Source organism: Chaetura pelagica, unplaced genomic scaffold (genome assembly GCF_000747805.2).
Source record: "Chaetura pelagica isolate M959 unplaced genomic scaffold, ChaPel_1.0 scaffold7, whole genome shotgun sequence".
Lineage (NCBI taxonomy): Eukaryota > Metazoa > Chordata > Aves > Apodiformes > Apodidae > Chaetura > Chaetura pelagica.
The window spans coordinates 3,355,420-3,379,769 of NW_009953920.1; the positions used below are offsets into that span (position 1 = coordinate 3,355,420).

Sequence of the window (24,350 nt, forward strand, 5' to 3'; positions counted from 1 at the left end):
TATCACAAAACCAAAAAATGAACAAATGCTCTGAAAGGAAACCAAGAGGGTTGCTCTTAGCAAAACGCTAACAAGCTGGGCCCTCAGACTCAAATGAGGCCCTTAAACCTTACATCTTTTGAGAAGCAAATGAGAGTGCATCCAAGACCCTACAGAATCTTTATCCTGTGCAAATGCTAATGTATTTTTCCCAGTCATTCGAAAGGAACACATTTGTACTTTTATAATTTTACAAGTACTCTGGAGTAAGAAAAAAATGCTTCACAAAAGCAGAGCTTCTAGATCAGAGATAGGCTGCTGTCCAGCTAGCACTGAACACAGAAAGAGCAAGCCAGTACAGACCAACCTTTAGAATAGTACTGTAATATACTGCCCCACTTTTGCCAAAGAAAAGAATTCTTGTGCCAGTAAGTATCAATAATAGACTGATACATTTACTACTGCAACCTAATATACAGAAGCTAGTATTTTTTGTGTAATTTTGTTTCTACTGCAATATTTTCTGAGTCATTTAAGCATGGATCTAACTTGAAGCAGATTGTGATTGGATAACCAGCAAAAGAATGATAAAACATCATTGTATAGAAACATTGCCGCAAGTACAAAACAATGACCAGAGTTTAAGGGCATTACTATGTCACTGAACTACATGAAACTACTTCCTTTCATTCATTCCAAAACTAAAGCTCATCTTCAGGAACACTTCATTTATTTGCAAGTGTGTACTCGAAATCTTGAGGTTCAGAATTCATGATTATTCTTCATTACAGCTGGAACAGCACACTCAACTTGAGCCATGGCTTTGTTCTTACTCCACTGTTAAGACTCCCACAGAAATTAGTTACAGTCATTAAACATGAAGCAGCAGAAAAACACCAGTGATTTTACATGGCTGCAGAAAACCACACAGGACTACAGTAAAACCAGAAAGGGCCTAAAAGGACTGTCTAAAAGGTCAGCATAACAAATTGACTCTTTCCATTGTGTACAGAACACGTAACTTAACAGTATTACCATTATTAATAAAAGTGCTCCATCATTCTTTGGCTCTTTCAATAAATTGATCTTCAGGTGTTTCTAAACAAGCCCACATATCACATATCAGAAAGGGAAGCTCGAAGGCAGAGATAAATTTTAGAAGAACTTTTTGATTTCCTAACTTATGAATTCAGCTTAGAGAGATCTGCACTGGGACTCAAGTGACTTGTGGCTTATTTTCAGGTATCAGAGCAATGGCAGAAGTAATATGTAGTAACCTTAAATTATAGTAAGTATTGTATTTACATTTCCCAAAAAGAGTATTCAAAGATGACCTACACATGCTCAATACAAGCACGTAGTAACATAATGAAGTATATAGAAATAGAGGGAAAATTCTAATGTACCTAAATGACTTAGAAGCAAAAGTTCTTCGTACAAAGCATATTTTATGTGTATTAATTAAAAGGAAAAAAAGGGATAGCCTGACACCAGATATTATCTTACCAGAAATGTAAGATAAACTTCAGAAGTTCAGCAAGTCTCTTAAATTGGTAACATATTGGGAAACATTCTTCACTGTCCACAATAAGACAGAGAAGCAATACAGAATATTAAGAGCCTGGAGATACCGACTAGCCTGTACTACTGCACAGATTAAGGCTTATGCCACCATGCTTCCATCCCTGCCAAGCAAGAAATAAAAGACCTGCTCTTTCAGCAGGCAACATGTTTTTATATATTGATAGACTCCAAGAACAGAGAGAACAATTAAAGAAAGCCTTTGTAATGCAACTTTTCCTTTCACAGTTGAAAAGATGATGTCTACAATAAGAAGTAGGCCGAGGTTCTGACCAAAAAAACCCAAAACCAACCAATTTCCATCTGCTTACTGGAAGTTTTCTTCCTCCCTCTGTTCAGTCTGGAAGGAGTTTGGAATAGCTGCTTTACCTCAGCATTCAGATACTGTCCATGTTTGAAAGCAGTATCTTAATCTTCAGGAGATACCAATATGCAGGCACACCTGAAGTCTGCCCCATATTCAGTTTCCTCTTGCCTAGCAGCCTGACCTAAAGTTCTCTGATGGTTACGGAAGTCTCTGAAAAGAACTTAAGTCTAAATCAGAATCAATCACAGATAAACATTTAACACTCAACAAGGGAAACCGCTGGCGCAGGAGTAAAGATTTCCAGGACAGCTTTGCTTTCTAGGTTAGATCCATGAATAACAAGTGTACTATATTTAATAGAGCTTCACTTGCAACTACCAAGTGCCACTGAAAAACTAGGAAAACACTACAGCTGACTGCTCTGAAGACTGCTACTGTAATTGGTACAACTAAACTTCTGGTGTTGGTCACTAAAAAATAAATAAATCATAGTTTGGAGGAATTTATTCAACTGCATTTTACTGTCAGATATGACCATGGTTTGTAGCACTAAAAAGACACATTATTAGTATGCTTCATTCTGTACAGACTATTGAATATAATACGTAGCTCTTAAAAATGAGACATTGAAAGTTTTGGGACTCAGGAAGGCTAGTCTTTCATTCTGCTTTCTCCCAAGTCAAGGAAAAAACAACTAGTACATATATTAAGTGTTTTTGCAAGTATTAACACCACTTTGAAAACATATGCAATGGGGGAAAAAATATTGGTGTTTTTTTTTTTTTCTGTCTTTCATTAAGAGAACCACTATCTGCAGAAGATGTTTGCTGCAGTAAACTTTCCAGGTTCTTCAGTACCTACTGTATATATTAAATGATAGAAACTAACATGTATGTTTGTTTCATTATCCACTGTGCCAGAATTTCAACAAAATGGGCAGTTTTAGGAGTCTAGTAAAGCAAGCCCAGTTTCCTGAAAGAGTCCTCCTTCAAAAAGCAACGCTTATTATAGAACTAAGACTTCCTGACCAAAGCACCTCCATAACAAAACTAAGCATTTTGCACAAGCTGTAAGCAGAAACTCATCAGGCCATCTGGTTTAAACAACAGTACATGCTTGCTAATACGGAGAGAAGGGTGAAGAAGGAGAAGAGAGAACGCCAGCCACAGTCACGTGTTACCTTCCTCTGAGTTTCTACTGTCTGAATCCTTCTGTGCTGAACAGAGATGTCATTTGCACAGTCTTATAAAAATAGAACTCCAAAAGTTATATGAAAAGTACCATAAACTATTGTAAACATCTATTAAACCACTTGAATTTCCCTCTGTGGCCTTTGGGTCCAAAAGCTGATAAAAGCCTTTGACGAGGGGCTACAGAATAACATCCTTAGGTAACAACACTGCCTATGACAGACACAGAACAAAAACCAATTGAAGGACATTAAAAATGCATATATTTTTTTTAAGCAAATAATTGGCTCTGTTGTAACTTTGAAAATATTTTGCAACCCAGACTTCAAATAAACCCGCCCACTGTTAAAGATGTTGATACCGGAATGTGTGGAGGCAAGTATGCCCAAAAAAGTCTTCACAGAATGAAAAGCAGTGAAGCTATAGGAGAACTATGTAAGAGCTGACTAGGAATTAAGGGCAAAAGAATTCATAGAGAAAAGAAAGGGAACTATAGGGAGTCAGAGGAAGGAGGTTAATTGAAAAAACTGGGATCTAGGGTAAATGCCTAAGGAACCTTGCTTCTAAATCTGTTCTTGTTTTCAGGCACATGACTTTAAATATCTATCTTACATATAAACGTTCTTCTCTTGTACTTAGCATTTTTAGGGGTTTTCTGGTTTTATTGGAGATAAATTTAAATTGAGCAGAACTAAAAAATGGCACCTATTGAAATCAAAGTCCCAGAGCACTATGTACATTGCATGTAATTCCTCACTTCAGATGCTGCCTTATCAGTAAGTTCACATTTGGGTAGAAGGAAAAAAAAAATATTTTTCAACAGAACTTGACAGGCCAAGTCCTGCAGCTCAGCTTAGCACTTAAACACGCAAGAATTTCAAGAAGCTGTTTAGTGTATATTTATCAATACTCTTTAAAATGGGCAAAAAACTCACTTGGAATCAGCAAATCCTTTGAAAGCCTGGCCCCTGACTATACTTAACTGTTGGCACCTAACTGACCTTTGCAAAATACTCTAATAATTTTTTATTAACAAGAGAAAAAAAAATACTACACCAAAAAAAACCCCAAAACAACCAAAACCTAAAAATATGAGACTGCAGTCCAGAGCACTTTCAGCTAATCAAGTACAATCTTGAAAAGATTGCAAGAACTTCTATGCAGTCTCTAACATATTAAACTAAAGAATATTTGTATCAGTACTGTTACAACCAATGCTGTATTAAAGGAACAGAGAGAGAATAACCTAGTGCTGCACAGCAGAAATGAAACCTTGTAATCCAATGTTTGCATTCAACACTACCAACATACAAAAGAAGTAATTTCATTTTGTATTAATTTATCTCCAACTTACTACCAGACTTGTGATAAAGAATACTAATCGGATTTAAATTAGATATATATAAAAAAGAATACACAAAACTTTAGGAAAAGAAGACATAAATTTCCTCAGAGAAACTAAATTAAAGGCAGACACCCCAAGGCACTTTAGAAAGTGTTTCAAGCTGGCAGCATTTTATAGGCTAAATTTTTATATTTTCTAAAGCTGTTTCTATTTTCACTGTCAAATAGAAAGGATAAATTATTGCAGAATTTATGTTGCAGAACATTTCTTCCCTACCTTCTAACAAATCTCTCTCTGTCTCAAAGAATACTGCATCCAGCTGCTGACTAAAAACTGGAACTACCATTTACTCACTATCAACTCAGCTTCACTCACCAGAAATGGCATCAAATGTGCTGTTTTCTTTGGTAGGCATCTGCATTCCTTTTAAGGTACCAAAGCATTTCTGTCTCAGCCCTTGAGTTGTGCAATACTGGAGGGGCCCTCTGGGAAACAAGTGTTTAACTGTATGAGAGGGCGCCTCTGTCTTGAACAGCTGTTTACTTTGGGTTGAAGATGAGAAAAAAATTCAATAAAAGTTAAACATCTAATCACATGACATGGGTGCATACCAGAATGTTGGCTACTGCCTATCTGGAGATCCTTGTCAGATACCTTCCGTCATGAAAAGAGAAAGAGCAGGAACAGTTAATAAATATTTGACATTTTCTACTAATTGGTGTTGATTATAGTTACAAAAGCCTAGAAAATCTGTAAAGCAATACTCTCAAGATACAGAAATTTGGATTTGTTCAGTCCTAACCTATTTGGCTTGAATTTAAAACACCCTTTTACTTTCAAAGTTGTTCTTTTTCTAATTATTAAACACGGCTAAGCAAGCAAACCCACTTTGCCAGGAAACAAACAGCAAGGTTCTGTTGAGAAAGACAGTTAAGTTCCTGTGTTGTAAAAACTTGCTGAAAGTCCTTCTCTTGCCATTTTAAGCAATTTGTAACATGTGCTCGTATTCTTTTCTTTCCACAGATTGTAGAGCTGCCAGAGAGTGCAGAGGGATTTAGTGGTTGTTAAAATAAGTGAAACGTTTTCAAATAGAATAGTGATTAAGAACCAAATACATTTCTGTTGCCAATCCATTGAATTTAGTCAAAATAAAATAAATATTATTTTGGCCAACTATAATCTTTGATGCTGACCAGCATTCTGTATTTTAAAAAAACAAAACCAATCCTGTATCTCAACTAACTGAATGCTGCACACACAAATGACAGTACAGCATCCCAGTCACACACATTCCACAGTCACTGTCTTCAGAGAGAGTTGTTCCTTCATGGCAGATTCTCTCTAGAATAATCTTAGCATGCTATCAGGGTACCCGGAATAAACCTGAGATACAGTTGTCATGGACAGTGCAAAAGGAACACCAGCAGTCATCTTTTCTTCCAATTATTCACCTTCTTTACCAAAATGAGTTTCTGCTCTTTGGAAATACATTTAATTTTTATTTTAATATCTCTGATTTTCTTTCCAGAACACCTCAGACCTCAGGCTTGTGGAAGGATTCACAGGTGGGTTCCACACAAACTGACAGTTCTTATGCAAAAGAAGACTTGTATTTTCACCAGGAGGGAAGTGTTTGTTTTCAACTTTCTGTTCCCACAGAAAATACTTCAACCTCATTTATCACTACTCTCCCCATACCTGCTGCAAAACGCCACAACTACAAGCAGTAATTGCTTTTGCTAGTTTTTAATGATAGCAAAAGCTATGAAGCCTGCATTAGTTTAGTCCATCACTTCAATCTACTCTCAAAATAATATCATGAACAACTCCAAATCCCAGATCCCTGTAAATATAAAGGAGGCAGATATGATGACCTTAGTAATCAAAAGGAAGACTGACAGTGAAGTGCAGCTGAAAGTATGTGAGCTACAGTTATTCAAGTTTTAAATTGGCAAACAGGATTATCAAGAAGAATTGGGAAACATTTAAATCTCCTGACATAACAGAAGATACTACTTATTTGTGGCCACAGGTGGTATATCTTTGTGATCAACTTGCTATTTTGCAGCAAAGGATTGACCATTTGTAAATCCATACACATCTATTGTATGGCAAGTTATGCCTTAAGAGTAAAAAAAATGGAAAGAGTAGTCTGCAAGATCAAAAGTAATTTCTGTTCCTTCCTGCCTACAAAACACACAAAAGACTTAGAAACCATAAGAAAACCCACGGCAACTATCTCAGGCTTCTACATGGCAGCATGAAGTCTCAAGGTTCCAAATCCTATGTTCGACTGCCTACCTTTAAATCAGCATAACAGAAGTCTCTGTGCTATTGTACTGCTTGACGAGAAGGAAATCTGATGCAAACTTAGAATTAGAAACTGAATAAAATCTTCAGCCTATTACAGGGGATCATCTGTGCAATATACAAGACAGATTTTCTATGGGATCTGAAGAGAAACAGTATTCATTATTAAAATTCTTTATTGCTTTCCAATTGTCAAAACTTTTATGCTGTTAAGAATGAGGGACAAGGAACTAAATCTAGAGAGCAAACTGTCCAAAGCCCGGCTGTATTCAACACAAATATACATGACCACATTACAATCAAAAGGTTCAAGATCCTTTAAAAGGCAATCGCTTCTGTCTGCAATACTGCATCACGCCAAGAAACAAAAGATACTTCGGGAATATTTTTCTTTTACCACATCTTTTATCTTTTGTTCTTTTGATAACAAGGACAAATAGGTGTAATATTTCAAAAGAGACATTCTGCTTATGGTTCACTTCTAATTTTCCATTTTAACACACCAGCTTGGAAACAGCCATTCCACAAACGTATAGCTACAAAGCAAATCCTGTTCATGTCACAAAGCTCTGCTGTAGCCCTCCTGGCCATCTTGATCTGAAATTTCTCAAGCATTTTTGAAATGAACAAAAAGTTGTGCAAATGTAATACAGGAATCATCTGTCATCTGTCACACTCCTATCTCATACTATTCCTATTTAAATTCCTGTGGGGAAACACGTACGAGTAAAACCATGAAGATATTCCTACTTAAGGCTAGGAGTTTATCTGAACATGGAGTAGAACTGAAACATAAGTTTCTGCATGCAACTTCCCTGCATCTTCAACGTACCATCACTGTCATGCTAGCTTTCAAATGCACCACATCTTGCACCTTAACCTTTCCTGAGGTACAAAACAGATTCTCTCTCTGCCTTCAAGATTATACCTAAAGCCTTCAGACCCTAAAGTCTTTCATCTGTGGTGAAAACTAGGATTCAATACATCTTCTTAATGCAAAAGCACAGTATCGAACTGCTGTAACAAATCATGAAAAAAAGTCTGTCCTGGTGTTTCTAATTCCTATGTAAAATAAAAACTAAAACTACATTTACCTTTTGGAGCACACCAAGCTTACCTTTGTGTTAAACACAGATGTCATCTGTATGTGCTTTAACCCCTTCTGATCTTTTGCCCAGTCCAAGCAGAGACAAATGTTTTGTCTACAACTTGGTCATTAAGCACCATAGGATAAAACCCTGCCTCTTAAATGTTTGCTTGAGAAAAGAATATATGAATACATCCCATTTTCTTATGGTATATTCTCTAGCTTCAACTCTAGCGACTTCTCTGCAGATGCATAATAAACTTCTCAATATCTATCCTAAAACATCATATTTATGTTGTATCTCAGGTAATTAAAAATATATCAAGCTCACAAATTACACATATAATCTATTAAGTGGCACATATGACTTCTGAAACCAAGCTAATTGCACTTGTGAATGATTTGTGATCAAGTCTTCTACAAGGCACAAGCAGCATACAGTTCTTTATCTTCCTACAGCTTACTGCCTGCACATTTATTTCTGCTTTCAGTTTCCTCTACCAATTTAGTGACCTGCAATAAAATGCATGAGGATGGGAAGGTCAAAGTCACGTATCCATCAATCTTAGCAGTTAAAAGATACTTTACATCAATGCATTGCTTTCAAAGGGCTACGTATATACAAAGGAAAGGGAAACAATGGGTGGAAAAAAAGGAAGCAAATTATTTGTAAACATCTTGGGTAGAAATTGAAACAACTTCTTTAGTCAAGATTCAGTATCTCTTATGTTGCTCCTTCTAATTCTTCTAAAAGACACTGCACAGTCTTACCCAACTATAAAACCTCTGATGACTCCTTACAGAGCGCTCTACCTGCCCTATGTAACAGTGCCAAGTGACTGTACTCTCTCTCCGTCCACTATTTTCCCCTCATTTTCTGCAGATTGGTGTCTGCAGTGGATCAGGAAATACTCCCATACAAGAGTGACGCAGAGGAAAAAGTCAAGCTACTTGTATGCGTCTGCCCCTAGAACCCTCCCCAACGCAGTCATTAGATGGTCAATGTTGAATTCAGATTATACAAATCAATGAAAACTGAGGCTAGAGAGCAGCCAATTAAGCATTCTAGCTCCACCTCTCTCATTTCTTAAGAGGAGAGTTGTAAAAACACGAACTTTGGCATCCTTTCAATACCTTCTCTCATGTTTTTACTTGGAACAATGTCAGGCTTGCATGTGCACTGAGCTGTGCAGATACAGGTGGGACATTCCGAGTCCTTACATGAAAAATACATGCATTAGAAGCAAAACATTAACTCAGGCAAAGCATCAGAAAAGCATCCACACTGGAATCAGAATCTGAAAGCAGCTATGGAGGCTTTCATCTTCTGCATGTGTCAGCAGATTTCAGGAAAAAAAAAATCTAAGAAATAAAAGGGCAATTCAGAAACAGGTAAATTTATGAGGGGAAATATGCAAACATGCACATCCTTTCCTGTTTTGTTTATCTGAATCTTTACAGCATCGTGCACGTCCTGCAACTCTCCAGATAATGTAGTAAGTACTGAAGGCTGAAAACTCACCACTTCATTTTGTTGCTGTTAAAATCCTATATTAGGTTTCCAACTTAGAAGCTTTAGAACAAAAAAAAAAAAAAAAATTAAGCAAATTTACAGATAACAAAGTAGCTCATATCAACCTGTTGTGTCTCAGTCCAATTTAGTGCATTAACAATAATCTCTCTTAAACAACTGTGGACTTCTTTTCATTAGAGTTACTAAACCTAAACAGAGATGGGTAGGTAGCTACTTAATAAATCAGTGAAGTGGCATTAGGTTCAAGTAAGCTCTCCACAACTCTGGTACAGTTTCAAAAGGCTTTGCCTTGGTCTCATGTCACTGAATTACTCACCTTCCCCATCAGGGCTCATATTTTCATAGGAGTCCCAGCGTATGAGTGGGTCTGAGGTACTGTAATCAACTATCACTCCACGGTCATTCTGAAGGTGTTCACATCCTAAAAAATAAACATCTGTTTGAGACTAAAAATGCTCATAGCTGCATTTGTAATGTTATACATGCATGTGCATGTACGTGGCCTTCTGACATGTTGGCTCTCCAAACCATATGCTGAAATGTAAGAAGCAGCAACAGAGGAAGAAAGGTAAAATAAACCAGCTAAAAAAAACTTAGTTTGTGTTTCATTACAGAAGGTACAAGCAGAAAATTTTATCTTGAGTTTCTTGATTATGATGTAGCTCTGAGAATTTGAATCAGCCCCTAACCACAACTAAGACAGACATGATTCACTCAGCCCTATAGGTAGTCATAATAAAAAAATCAGCTTTTCAGAATGAAACCACAAGTATCTGTAAAGAGATGGTACTAAAGAAATACTAAAATAAAACTTTGCTACAGATCATCATTCTGATACCAGAGAAGCTTATTAGTAAAGATGAACAGGAAGAGCTGACAGCTGCCCTGTACTTATTCTCTGATTCCATAATATTTTCAGATGTGTAAAAGTAATTTTGCAAAAAATTGTAAATAAATATTTCAAGGTGAAGCCTTCTTCCTAGCCAATTAATCTCTTATATACCAATTGAACACAAATTTCCAATTACTTAGAACCTTAATGCCCAACAACTTAAAGCCTGCTAAAAACCACACCTCTGTTTTCCCTGTTAAGGAAGGGAGACTTGAAAAAACGATCCAGGAGCATTTATAACAAGCAGTACAAATTTATTTATAAAACTATTTTTCTTATATGGCTTTCCATTAGGCTGAGATCTTAATGTTCAGCTGGACAAAATCCAGCTTCTTATGGCTCCTACTACAAGTTTCTAAGTAGATCAGACTGTTGGGGGGAAAAAAACAACATAAAAAACCATGTAATTCATAGGACACTGAATGGGACGATAAATTAAACACTTAAAAGTATTTGATTTTCATTCAGTCTCAGGCAGAATCCCTACTTTTCAGGACACTATAAAGCAAGTAACGATATAACATGTGATCTTGAACTCTTATTGCAGGTTGTGATTGTCTGAGTTCTTAGACTTATTACAACACTCTGGAGGCACACAGGATATAACCAACAAGCAAACTTCATTGCAGAGGCACTTCCAACAAAACTACAGCTGTATCTGTTTATGCTAAACTGAAAATAGTCCAAACTTCACCACTGCAAACATAGTTATAACAACATCCAAAAAAGTTATAGGATAGGCCAATGCTGTCACTTATGCCAGGCCAAGCTAGCAGTACTATGCATGTTTTACACTGATAGACAAATGTTTTCTACTAGCTGTCAGCAAGTGTTCTGGTATAGTTTTAAAACAAAATCTGATCACTCTTATGTTGATGTAAATAGAGAGGATTAATTAAATTTTTCAAATTTAAAACAGTAACTATATTGCATATTTTAACAGTAAAGCTGAATTTCAAATATTCTAAAAGGGAAGTAGAATAACAGAGGGAAAACAATTTAGAAAAAAACAAACTACATTTCAATGATGTTTATTTTCAAAACAAGCATATTTTTTCTTCTGTATCCTCACCTTGAATCTTCTCTGGAGTTTCTGAAAAAACTAATTCCACTTTGCCATAATCAAGGAAACGGTCATCTGAAAATACAGGATAGTATTTCAGCAAACTACCTCCCAGAAAAGCAGTTCCAAGGGCCTCAGAAATTAGGATTCTCTATGGCTACTAATACACATACCCTCGTCACTCTTCCCTCATCACTTGCAGTTTAGCAATTTCCTTCTAAAAGAGTCACATGCTTTGACCCATACATTCTCCAAAAAAGACCATGTAAGTGTCAGCTGAAGTTTTGTTTACTTCCAAGAACAGTCAAAAGCAGAAGAGATGTACAGATTCCAAGCCTCTCTTTAGATAGACATAGCTGGCATTGGCTTTTAAAAGGAAAACACACCCAGGAGCATACTAAAATTATCCTCTATAGTGGCTAAACTGCAATACTTAACCACAGAATGTTTGTGTATTCATACGTAGCAGTAAAATCTGTTAGATTTTAATTTGCTGGTAACATAGTGTAGGGGGACTTAGAATCTTGCATGTTGTATGCATATATGAACATAAAACTGAAGTAATAATTTGGAAAATACAAAGACTAGCACAACACATTTTTAAGTTTGCCTCTGAAGCATACTAAAAGATCTCCACACTGAAGATGACTAGGTCACAAAACCAGTATCAAGCTTTGCAACTGTTTTCATCTGCCAAAAGCCAGACTGGCCTAGCTCATCTTATTTCCTGTAATGGTGACTGAGTCACTATTTGAAACAAATGTCTGGTTTTTTTACAACAGTGAGAGGAGGTGATAAGGACTATGTAGGAGTATCAGAATTATTATGACAAGCTAACTCTCTTGAAGAGCTCTTCTGCTCATTAGGGGCTTATCCATATTACATGCTATGAGTTAACTAACACAAAGTAGTCTCCCTATCCCTAAAAATAGGGATGCAAAAACCAAAGAATCCTTTTGAAAACAGGTCCCGAAGATGATCATCGCATGCACAGGCACACGCATGCACCCCTGCACACACATACACACCCAACCAGCCCAGAAGGCAAGTACCTTTGTTGGCATTGTCCAAATCATCTTTGCCAAACACCAGGTTGTGTCCTTGAATGGCTCCAGTATGAAACTGAAGGCGAAAAACCACATCACGAGTAGCTGACCGGTACTTTTTATGGTAACACTTGAGCTAGAGAGACAGAGAAAACAGGTCAAGAAGTGATTTCTTACAAACATGTACAAATATGTGCACATGTGTTAGCTGCTAAATAAAGCAGCCACAGTTCAATTTACTGCAGACATCTCTGATGCTCTAACAAACAGGGAATGCGTTATTCAATCCTTTACATTACATAGGCCCAAGGCAAGATAGTTCTGGATGTGTAAAAATAACAATTATTCTTTTCATCACTATCAGTGACCAATCAGTAGATGATGATTCAGAATCACATCATTTGTCAGTACTATGTTGGAATGCTGACTTGTATCTGCACTTCTTCACTATACCAAATTAATATAAAACTGAATTACAGCACACCCACTTCAAAATAACTGAAGAATACGCAGAGTTTTTAGAAGCAAGTCTGCAAGCTGATTACATTTATTTTAGGACTTTTTGAAAACCTACTCCAGTGATGACAGGATTTTGTTTTATGTTACTGAGGAAACTTGGTAGTAGTTTTGATACCTGGGCTAGAACAACGCAACTCCTTAAAATTAACATCTAGTATGAATTTCAGCAGCAAAAGGTGAACACAATACACCTTACTCTCTAATATCACCTTCCCTTAGACTAGATCTCTGGATATTTTACCCACTAATTCTCTGAGTCAATTGTAATACATAGCAACTAAGCATTCTTGCAGGAATGTGATATTGATGGTATCAGGATTTTATGACAAAGCAGATGTTACTGAAATGCATTTAAAAGACAATAAAAAACACCATTTTAAGGCAGACTAAGAAAAGTATTCCAGACAGAAAACCTGAATAACTGAAGTGCTAGAAGTTACTCAAACTGAAGTAATGCAAGAAAGATTCAGGAGTTTAAGAGGGATGATTCTGAAAGCCTCACTACAAGATTTGAAAAATCTAACATAAGATGCTGCTCTCTACCCTTCACTGCAGTAATCCCATAATGCCTTAAATTCCAGAAGTTAACCAGTGTTGACCATGACACACAGGACAACTTCAGTCCATATAGCAGAGAAAGTTTTTTTTCAGGTGTTCTCTATGCAAACCACATCCTCCTAACCCTTTATAAGGGTTCAGAGATTTATAAGGGTATCTACGCAAACAAGCATTATTTTATCTGAAAGTGAGGATTTGAGATTGTTTGTTTCTTTTTTTTTCTTTAAAAAGAGAACCCCCTACAGCACAGTGGTAATACTGCATAAAATAGTAATTGCTTCTTATTTTCAACAGGGCTTTACATCCACTAAAATTAATGTAGTATACAAACACCTACCTACTGAAGAGATCTATTTTCTTTTAATCCAACACAACATCCAATGTAATTTCACTACAGCCATGGCCATAAACTAGTCCCTTAAATTACCAAAAGATAAGGCAGGAGAAACAGATTGCTCAATTTGAGAATAAATAACCACCCGTTTTCCAGTATGCCCAGCAATAGCATAATGGCAAAACATCACCATAAAGGATGAAACCTAAAAATTTCTCCAGAAGTGAAAAAACGACAGAAAGGGGATTAAGAGAGCCCCGATGGGATATATTAGAACCAACCTGCTCCAAAACTTATAATCGGCCTGAAAGTAACTGAGATAAGTCTACTTAATTATACAATGTGAGCAAAGAGAAGCCTGAGTAGATTTAAGAGTTTCTTTAAGGTTATATACATTCCTACACAATTTTGTGTTAAAACATTAATGACTTCAGCTGTTTAAACAATCACATTATTTTTACATATGGATCATACATGATAATTTCTGAAGATGAAGAAGACTAAACACCTGAACAATATATTTTATCCTCCAATTTGTCAAGAATTTTGACTTCACACATTTACTGGATTTACTCAGAATTGCATAATCGTGTTTATAGAAAAGCTGAATCTGGGTCAGTTCAGGTAACAATGTAGTTCCTGCTTCCTACTACTTTACAAACCAAAGAAAAAGCCTTGAATAATTTTAACTTAGGATATCCTTAACTACTCACTTACATAGAAATGTAATTGTGAAAATCTGGCCTCTCTTACTATTAGTAACAGTGTACATATTTTAGTGCTAAATACACATAATAAGCTTTCAATGAAATCTAAGACTAACTCTGAATTCAGACTCCACTACCTTCTGATGCCTTCAGTGCAGAATCAATGCAATATGCTGGGAAATATCTACATGCAGATGTCAGTGCAGCTTTTCAGCTGTCGTGCCTGTGCAGTAGCACCACATACTATTCATATTGTCTTCACTTCTCTAAACCTAAGGCAAGCAAGTCTGTTTTGTTTTGTTTTTTAAACCCATGCACTCCAAGTGGTGAAACCTTTTGGACTTGGGAGGCAGAGCATGTTACAGATTTTTCTTTTTCCTGAAATCACTGATGTTTTTGCTTAGACATGGGTAAAAAGATACTAAAAATTCAAGTGAAGCCTACGTTTAGGAAATAACTACCATGCTGAGTATTCTGGCTTGCTCAGAAGAATTACCTCCAACAACAGCATGGGTTGATCCCTTAAAATTACAGAAGAACTACTGAAAAGCTACGTGTTTAAAAATTAGCATGTATTTGAGACACAGAATCATAGAGTCATATAATAGCTTGGGTTGGAAGGAGCTTTAAAGATCATCTAGTTCCAACTCCTCTGCATGGGCAGGGACATCTCCCACTAGATCAGTCACTCAAAGCCCCATCCAACCTGGCCTTGAACACTTCCAGAGAGGGGGCATTCACAGCTTATGTGGGCAATCTGTTCCAGTGTCTCACCACCCTCACACTAAATAATTTCTTCCTAATGTCTAACCTTAATCTCCCGTCTTCCAGTTCAAAGCCATTTCCTCTGGTCCTATCACTACACTTATAAAACCCAGGGATGATGACGAAATTAACTTAACCTGTATTTTGTAGTATGTCCGCAACTGTTTGCTCAATTTAGTTTTTACACAAGAACTCAAACAAGGTCAGACTACAAACTAAATGGCAAAGTAATAGATTTGCATTCCACGTAATTAACTTACCGTAATATCTCCCTTCAAAAGCTGGGCAGGGTCTATAGCTATGCAGATTCGGCTTTGATTTTCTGACCCTACACTACTTAACGGGAGAGAAAAGAAAAATTCATGGTTTACCAAAACAAAACAACAAAACAAACAACAAATATTTAATTCTGCAATTATGAGCATTACAATCTGGATTCAAAGATTGGATTCAAAATATGGGAAAATGCTTATGACTTACTATATTCCAGATGTATAAACTGGTTGCATAGCCTGGTATAACTTCAGAAAAAGCTGGCAAGCTGAAAAGAAGTAAACAGAAATACTGCTTTGCAATTATTTTCCTTTATCTAAGTGTTAGAACTGAAGCTTCAAGCACATCCATACTAAGGAAAATGCCACACAAGTGGCACAACATCAACTGCCAAAAATACCCTTTGAGGCAAAATTGGCTTTGACAGATTCATTTTCCCCAAAGCAAGAATTATATTTTATTAAAAAGTTACTTTTTCTATGACCTTTAGACTAGTTCTGAATTGAAGAGGAGGCAGTTTTAAAATATTTCACCCCCTTAAATAAAAAACCCATTTTCAGAATTGAAGAGAATATTTTCTCTATAGTTTATGGGATTAATAAGCCCCTTAAATTTCTTAGTACAACAAACAATATCTTGCTTTTATTGAAATAGTTATTTTAGAAATAAAATCATACTGAAAAAAAAATCACAGTGGAGCATTGCAAATTCATGCTGATGACATTACAAAACTCTGGGATGATAAAAATACCGTTATACTCAATCACTATACTCTAGCACAATTAGCTTAGCATTTTTATTTTAAAGGGACTTATTACAGCCGGCTACTCTAGAAGCACACCATCTCCAAAAGGCTCCTGCAGAAAATTCAATCTCAAAAAAGAAATGAGATAAAATGTATTACTGTGTTTCCTAAACAAGGAGGAAAGGGCTGTGAAACCTGACCGTGTCAGCTCTTTCGCAGGAACTGAGATCACAACATTCAGAAACTAGGCAGTTAACAGCATCAACTCTTAATTTAACAAAGGTCAAGAATTTTATTTCATCTGGTGTCATTTTTACTCTTAGCATATTTCTCTTCTGCTGGTTCTTGCATAAGGCATATTTCAACTGATACCAAGGAGCATCAACTCTACTTTGAGATTCATGCAGGCTTTCTAGAAAGCTCCAAAATGAAACAAGACTTCGAGCCTACACTTGGATAGGAAAAGTTTGGTAATTTACCTCCTCCAGCATCAAAGTTTGGGATGCCATGAAGGATAACATAGTGCAGGAAAAGAGGGTTTGCATTCATTTTCACAGATCCAGATAGAAGGCCACTTAAGAACTGTACGTATCTAAAATACAAAATTTATCTGAATTAAATAAAAACAGTAATACAACCACATCACTGACATGCATTATTTACACAATAATATTTCTAGGCCATGTGTAGTGAATACCATTGTGATATTACACAATTTGAATAGAGTAATTTTTACTAATTACAATGAAAAGACACTTTACCACTTTATTAAATCCATGGCTGTTACATTGATATTGTTGATGTCTTCATTTTAGCTATTTATGTCACTACTCTATGTAAGAAAGAGATAGTAAAGCCAACTACTTTGGCATACACTTCTAGTTGCAACTGAAGATCTCAAACGGCTTTCACAGCAGCACTACCTAAGTCCCACTCCACTTAGTACACTGAAGTGCACTTCATTAAAAAATGAAGTGGCCTTGTGAAAAATCTTACCACTAAGGTCAATGCAGGGAAATAACATCTTCATCATGAGAAGTGATCTCATTCAGGAAAACTACCACCACAATGTGAAAATTATTGTATTTCTGCTATTTAATACCTAGATTAGTTACAAGCTCATTGAGCTAGTACATGGAAGTACTCCACTGCAGTGCATGTCCTCTCCCCTTAAATCTTTCTACTGGCTTTGAGTCTCTTTTTCTTGTATGCCCATGACTTGACCTTCATTTAACTTCACTCTCAGAAATGTATAGAAAAAAGAAAATCACCTTGTTTTTGCTTCCTGACACAGACCTCATTAACCAATCCCTTACTGCATGCTTCTGGTAACATCACAGCTGAAGATATTCTGCCCAAAAATGACAGATTTGCTACCCCAGAATGGAGTTGTTGTGGTGGTCTAAAATAGATTTAATTTTATAGCCAGCTAGCAAAGTTCAAATTATTTTAAAATGCTAACAAAAGGCAACTTTGCTTTTTTTTATTTCCTCCTTCAGTCTTTCTGAGAATATTTAGTACATCAAAAGAACAAATTTACAAATTGTCACACCTCTGTGACAAAAAAAAAAAGTGTGGTAAAACATTCTGTCAGTGACCTCTCAGTCTGAACAATTTCTCTCTACCACTACCTTCTTTTAATTATTCCGAAAATTTGACTGGACTTTTGAAAACCTTTCTCAAGGCAGTGCATTTATAAGGCTTACAGGCAGTTGGCTTATTTTTGAGAAGCATGTTCAAAGATTTATCCTGAAAGTTTATAAGAACTTTTTAGATATTAAGGGTCTGCATCTGCACTTCAGATTCAGGCAGATCTTCAACTGCTTATCTGAGAATAAGTATTCGTTTTAATTACTGTCAGAATGGATTCAGAACAGGAGAACTCCGCTAGAGTTTCTTGCCACTGTTACAGTATCTGACTAGCAGCAAGGAACAGCTAAGTGATAGTTTCAGGACTGATGCAGTTAATGGCCACAATTTACTATTTTCTGGACAAAACTTAATGTAAAATACAAATAAGGGATGTACTTTCAAATGTTATCATTTTGACATTCACTGAAATTATACCTGTTTATACGTCAATTGGATTTTAACAAAGACATCAATAACTAATGATCCAAGAATGGTTTCAGAGGAAACACACATTAAAAAGGTGATTCAGGCTACAAATGGATCAAAATGAGATCAGTAAAGGACTAAAAAATTACCCACATATATTAGAGGTGGTTTTCCTTTCCCTGCAATAGGATGAGTAGCCACTACCAAGCCATGCAAAGGTAGGAAAGGCCAGGTTCAGGCCAAGAATGGTTATGACAAATGATTTGGAGAACCCCCTCTGCTCTCATGGGGGAGAGACACTCCAAAGTACCTGTGTGCACATGTGTCTGCAAGCCAGTAATGGCAGCTCAAGTTTAGCACTGCTGAGCAAATTACATCAGTCAGGAGGTGAACCGAGTCCCTCTGAGACCTCCTCCCCTCTGCTCCCAAGAAGAATTAAGTAAGTGTCTCTGGAGAGGGTAAGAAAGCTTCGTATCACCATTTACAGCTATTTTATCTCTAGTTTTACGTCTCAAATACAGATCAACTAAGTTAATAGCTACTGAAGCCTCCTGTTGACATGGTTGTAAAAACTGCCCTGATGCACAATTTAAAGAGGCTGTTGTGAGAGTCACTGGCTCTCATAGAAATATGCCTGCTGCACACAGCTTCTTGGTAGGAAGACTAAGAACATGTATTTCCTTTTGCTCCTATGGTTCATACTTACGTATGTGGTAGGCCCCTCCCTCAAATCCTTATTGTTAAAGTGCAATATACATTCATGCAAGCATAAAACAAAAAGGCAGTAAATTTCTAGTTATAAAAACTTTATTTCAAATCCAATAGAATGCTGTTTTACTATTTTTCAAGTGACAAAGAGCCGTGCAGGTCCAAGAGTCCAATGAGGATTGAGGGCAAAAGATAATAATGATAACGCTTATTGGTATGAATTAGAAACAAATTAAATACCTTCTTTGGGATGGCTGCATTAAAGCTGAAACTTTATCATCAAAGTATTTCTTCATAGCAAATCTGTCTAGAGCCTGATCAGCGCTGTTAAAACAGAGATACAGATACCATGTTATTGCAGTCCAGGGTTATCTTGGAAATTCAGCTTGAAATATGCCAAAATATTTGGAAGGAAAAAAAAAACAAAAGGAAAGGAAGGAAAAATAAAAGAAAGAAGCCCCTAACTAGCAACTTTGGCACTTACAGGTCAGACAATAAAGCCTTCTCTATGGACACCTTCTCATTCCACAATTTAAGGCAGTTTCTCTCCTGAGGCAAAGCACCTACTCCCTTATTCATTTAACTGGACTGCATATTTCCAGTGTCAGTATGTTGAAGTCATAATTCAAGACACTTGAGCAAAGTAAAGCATTTCAGGCTGCAAAAGAAGGATAATTCCTACCATTGCCCAGGGAGGTGGTAGAGTCACCATCTCTGGAGGTATTCAAGAAATGCACAGATGTGGCACTTCAGGGCATGCTCTAGTGGACACAGGGGGTTTCTTGTGGGTTTTGTGTTGTTGGTGGGGTCTGTGGTTGTGAGGGATTTTGTTGTTGTTGTTTGTTACGGTGGGTTATGCTGTCCCCTTCCCTCCACCCCTGTTGGACTAGGTGATCTTACAGGTCTTTTCCAACCATGACGATTCTGTGATTCCCTGAGAGTGCTACTGAGGAATACTCTTTGTGAAACACATATGTATTTTCTTCTTTAAAAGAGGAAGCAACATTATGGAGACAAAAAACACTGCCTAGTTTTAACTGTAGTACAGTATATGAGGTGCAAAAGATGCCATGCTATAGGATCATTTAAGCAGTCAAATAATGAATAAAGTCTTTTTTTCCTGTGCCCTGAGCCACTAAGGGAGAGAATGTTTAAAATAAATGTGTCAATCTTTGGAAAAGAAATGCCCTACATCAGATAACCACAAGCACAATTAAGAAAAAACATATTTAAAAAAAAAAAAAAGCAAGTTCTTCTGTTCTCTATCCAGCATGGCTCTGACACAGGCCTCCTGCATCTGTGCAGAGGAAGGCAAGAGGGTATAGAAAAAAGAGAAACAGAAGTGCCAAAAACCAGTAAGAATGTTGTTAATCGCATAAATCAACTAACATGCTACGTTCATTCTGTTGTATCTATACCAGCTAAAAGCAATGTGTCTCTTAATAGGTGTAGCTGACAGTGTTAATTAATATCAGGACATAAAAAAGGCAGAAATTTCATCTCACATTTTAAATTCCACATCTAGTTCAACATAAATGAGTTCCAAAGAAAAAAATAATGGGAAATATACATAAGCATATCAGGATATAAAATGGAATTAACACCTTTCCAAAAAATTAATCAGAAGTTACCAATGGCCTTGATGGGATGCCGGATCAGCTTGTGAAGTCATGCTTTTTGTCATGGACGTTAAAGATTACATAGCATGTGCTTAAGACTATCCTTGACCCAAAATCCCTCTTCTTCACCCAACCCATCATACATCATCTTATATCTTCACTCACACCACCACACAGAATTCAGGCAACTGTGTTGTAACTGGCCGAGGACTGCTAGTTCTTTTACTTGTTAAAACAGAGCTTACCAACTGGTTGCCCTTGTTAAATCCAACAGCACATTATTCCTTCCTAAATGAGAAAATCACACATTTGTACATATAACCAAATGGGGTTTGCATAATAAGCCTTTTTGACTAAGCTTAGGTTTTTTTGGCATGCATATGCAGGCAATTAGGAACTTTTTTTAGTGTGAACATTTCACATGAACAGAGTCTTCCGAAGTACCATTTCTGACACAGCAGCTGCACTCCCAACAGCAGCACCTGCCGAAATCCCTGCTTCCATGAGGTTGTCATGAACTATTTTTCAAGACTCTTGATAATGTTAAGAGATATACAAATCCTAGCTGGGAAACTTCCCCAACCACAGTCTTACACAGAAAAGTTAAGTTTTGGATAGGAGCTGACAGATATCCAGAAACTTAAAGGAAAGCTTCCAAACTCACTCTTCCCCTGCAGCCTCACTGGAGGAATTCTGAATTTGTTAGGAGTAAAAGATGACACGTTTTATCACCGGGCTTCAAAATCAAATCCACGTGTTGTTCTGTCATGGTGTTACTAAAATGTATTTATAGCCAGGTATCACATTTAAGGATAACACAACACAGCATTATACTAGACTCACTTAACAGATTTTGCTGCTCAAGAAAATAGTGTAAAATTGTGGCAATCACTGTCCCAGTTACTACCTGGATTATATATATTTATTTTTTTCAGCACATATTGGGGTGCATAATGCACTTAATTTCTTAATCTACAATTACCTGTCAATCGGGCTTACCAGAGTGAACACAGATTTTTTTTCTCCTGAGATGCTTGTTTTACTGAAATCCATTAGTAATTTCCTACCAGCCTATAGTGATTCAGGTCTTTGTCCATTACAGTGTAGGATTAAATCTGTTACTGATAGGCTGGTCTGAAGTCAAAATGACCTTAAAGATCCTCTAGTGCCAAGTTCTCATGCATGCGCTGGTTGGCACACCTCCCACTAGACCAGATTGCCCAAAGCCCCATCCAATCTCTCCTTGAACACTTCCAGGGATGAGGCACCCACAACTCCCCTGGGCAACATGTTCCCCTGTCTCACCACCTTCACAGTCAAGAATTTGTTTGTAATATCTAAGCTAAATCTCCCTTCCTCCTGTTTAAAACCATACCCCCTTGTCATATGATTACAAGCCATTGTAGAAAGCCCCTCTCCGGCTTTCCTGTAGGTGCCCCTTCAGATACTGGAAGTCCTCTATAAGGTCTTCTGGAGCCTTCTCTTCTCCAGGCTGAACAAGCCCAACTCTCTCAGCCTGTGTTCACAGGAGAGGTGCTCCAGCCCTCAAATCACCTTTGTGGCCTTCCTCTGGACTTGCTTCAAGAGCTACACGTCCTTACTGTGTTGGGGACTCCAGAACTAGAAACCATACTCCAGGTGGGATCTCACCAGAGAAAAGTAGGGGGGCAGAATCACCTCCCTTGACCTGGTCACACTGCTTTGGATGCTGCCCAGTATACAACTGGCTTCATGTTGTGCTCCTCATCAACCAACACCCCCGAGTACTTTTCCTCAGGGCTGCTCTCAGTCCATTTTCTGCTGGGGAATGCCCCAACCCAGATGTAAGACTTTGCACCTAGCCTTCACGCATTTTGCACAGGCCCTTCTTGCAAGCCTGTCAAGATCCCTCTGGATGGCCTCCCTTCCCTCCAGCATGTCAACCACATCTCACAGCTTGGTGTCATCAGAAAACTTGCTGAGGGTAAAATTAGTCACACCATCCATGTCAACAAAGATGTTAAACAGCGCTGGTCCCAATACCCCTAAGGAATGTCACTCATCACTGATCTCCACTTGGACACTGACCCATTGAACACAACTATCCAGTCAGTTCCTTATCTACCACGTGGTCCATCCATGAAATCCATGTCTCTCCAATTTAGAGACAAAGATGTCATATGGGACTGTGTCAAACGCGTTGCACAAGTTCAGCTAGATGACATCACTTGCTCTTCTCTTATCCATCAACAGAGTCTGCCCTGTCTGTACTTCCCCAGATCTTATTATTTTCCCTTTTTAGAAATGGGGGTTATGTTTGCCCTTTTCCAGTCACTGGGAACTTCACCCAACTGCCTTGGCTTCTCAATATGATGAATAATGGCGTAACAGCTTCATCTGCTGGTTCCCTCATGATCCATTGATGAAACACATCAGGTCCCAGGGTTCTCTGCACCTTCAGGTTCCTTAGATGTAACCAGACACCTATTATTTTAACTGACTGCAAGTTGAAGTCTAGATTATTCCTTCAACTGCACTCTGCACTTTGAGAAATGTCTATGAATTCCCTATTCAGATATTGATTTCAGATTCTAACACCTGTCTTCCTGAAGTACTACAAGAATAGTTTCTCATTGATTCAAAAGAGGCAACTTAATACATGCCACAAATAGATGGATTTAATAAAGATAGTATCATTATATAAAAATGGGTTCTTGGACAGTTTTTCATTCATTTCAAAAGACCCTTTAGAGATTATTTTTCCCTGCTGAATCACCGAACGTCTCAGATTAGAAGGCACCTTAGGGCGTCACCTAGTTCAACCTCCTGCTGAAAGTAGGACCACAGGAAAACTCTGTAATGAAAGCAGGCTGTTTTAAGGCATGCTCCAAGACTCCTTGAGAAGAAAACCTCACAAAAAGTACTGGAATTTAAAGGCATATTTTTGTGATGTTTCCTTAATTGTAGAAGCCACACATTATGCATTATTCACAACTTACCTAGCAGAAACATTGGTGAAGTGCATATATGATGATATGACTACACCTATCCTTCCTTTTCCTCCCTGTATTAGGAAAAAGAAAATTATAAATTATTACATTATTTGGCATTAATTTTATTAAGACTCATACTAAACAAAACTTAATGACAGGAGATCCAGAGAGTCCTTTTTCTCATGCATCCCCTGTGTTGTTGGAAAGGTAATAATGATGGGCAGCAGCTTGTCCGTCTATGTAAGCTGGCTGACAAGTGACATAAACACTAAATGGGATTTCTGTGTTCATGCCTGTTAAGTCTTACTGGTTGAGAGGAAATTATTTTATAAAAATAATCTCCAGCAGTAGTAGAAACATTGCATCAACTATTCTAATTTTATATTACTATTTCCAGAGATAGTTCAAGACAAGTCTAGACAATCGTTGCAATTCCTGACATCAAATGCTATAATGTACCGATTTTGGAAAGCATAGGAGTTTCTAACAGGTGTGGCCATTTTTATCTCCTTCACACCAGAGATTTATAATAGCTACTATTTATTTTGCTGTGGTTCATTTTCAAAATGTTCCAAACTCTTCTTTACTGATTTACATGACATACATTCAGTATAATTTACCAAGGGGTAATTCACACAGATTTCAAAACAATTTCAGTCTCTCAGCTGACAGAAGTTGCAGTATCTATCTTTGTGGTTGGAAACTTTAAATTCATTACCAAAAGGTATTAATCAAAAATATCCATTACCAATTTGTAC

At 37.2% G+C, this 24,350-nt stretch overlaps 1 protein-coding gene across 1 annotated transcript in view; it reads right to left on the reverse strand.

The window, feature by feature from the left end:
• Positions 1–24,350, reverse strand: part of TNS3 (tensin 3) — a 105,394-nt gene that overhangs the window by 77,687 nt on the left and 3,357 nt on the right. Inside the window, exons 4-11 of the mRNA XM_010001533.1 lie at positions 23,599–23,663; positions 19,242–19,325; positions 16,715–16,827; positions 15,698–15,758; positions 15,478–15,553; positions 12,341–12,470; positions 11,298–11,363; positions 9,650–9,754 (exon numbers count right to left, since the gene is read on the reverse strand). Coding sequence (XP_009999835.1) covers positions 9,650–9,754; positions 11,298–11,363; positions 12,341–12,470; positions 15,478–15,553; positions 15,698–15,758; positions 16,715–16,827; positions 19,242–19,325; positions 23,599–23,663 — 700 coding nt within the window. The remainder of the gene's footprint in view (positions 1–9,649; positions 9,755–11,297; positions 11,364–12,340; positions 12,471–15,477; positions 15,554–15,697; positions 15,759–16,714; positions 16,828–19,241; positions 19,326–23,598; positions 23,664–24,350) is intronic.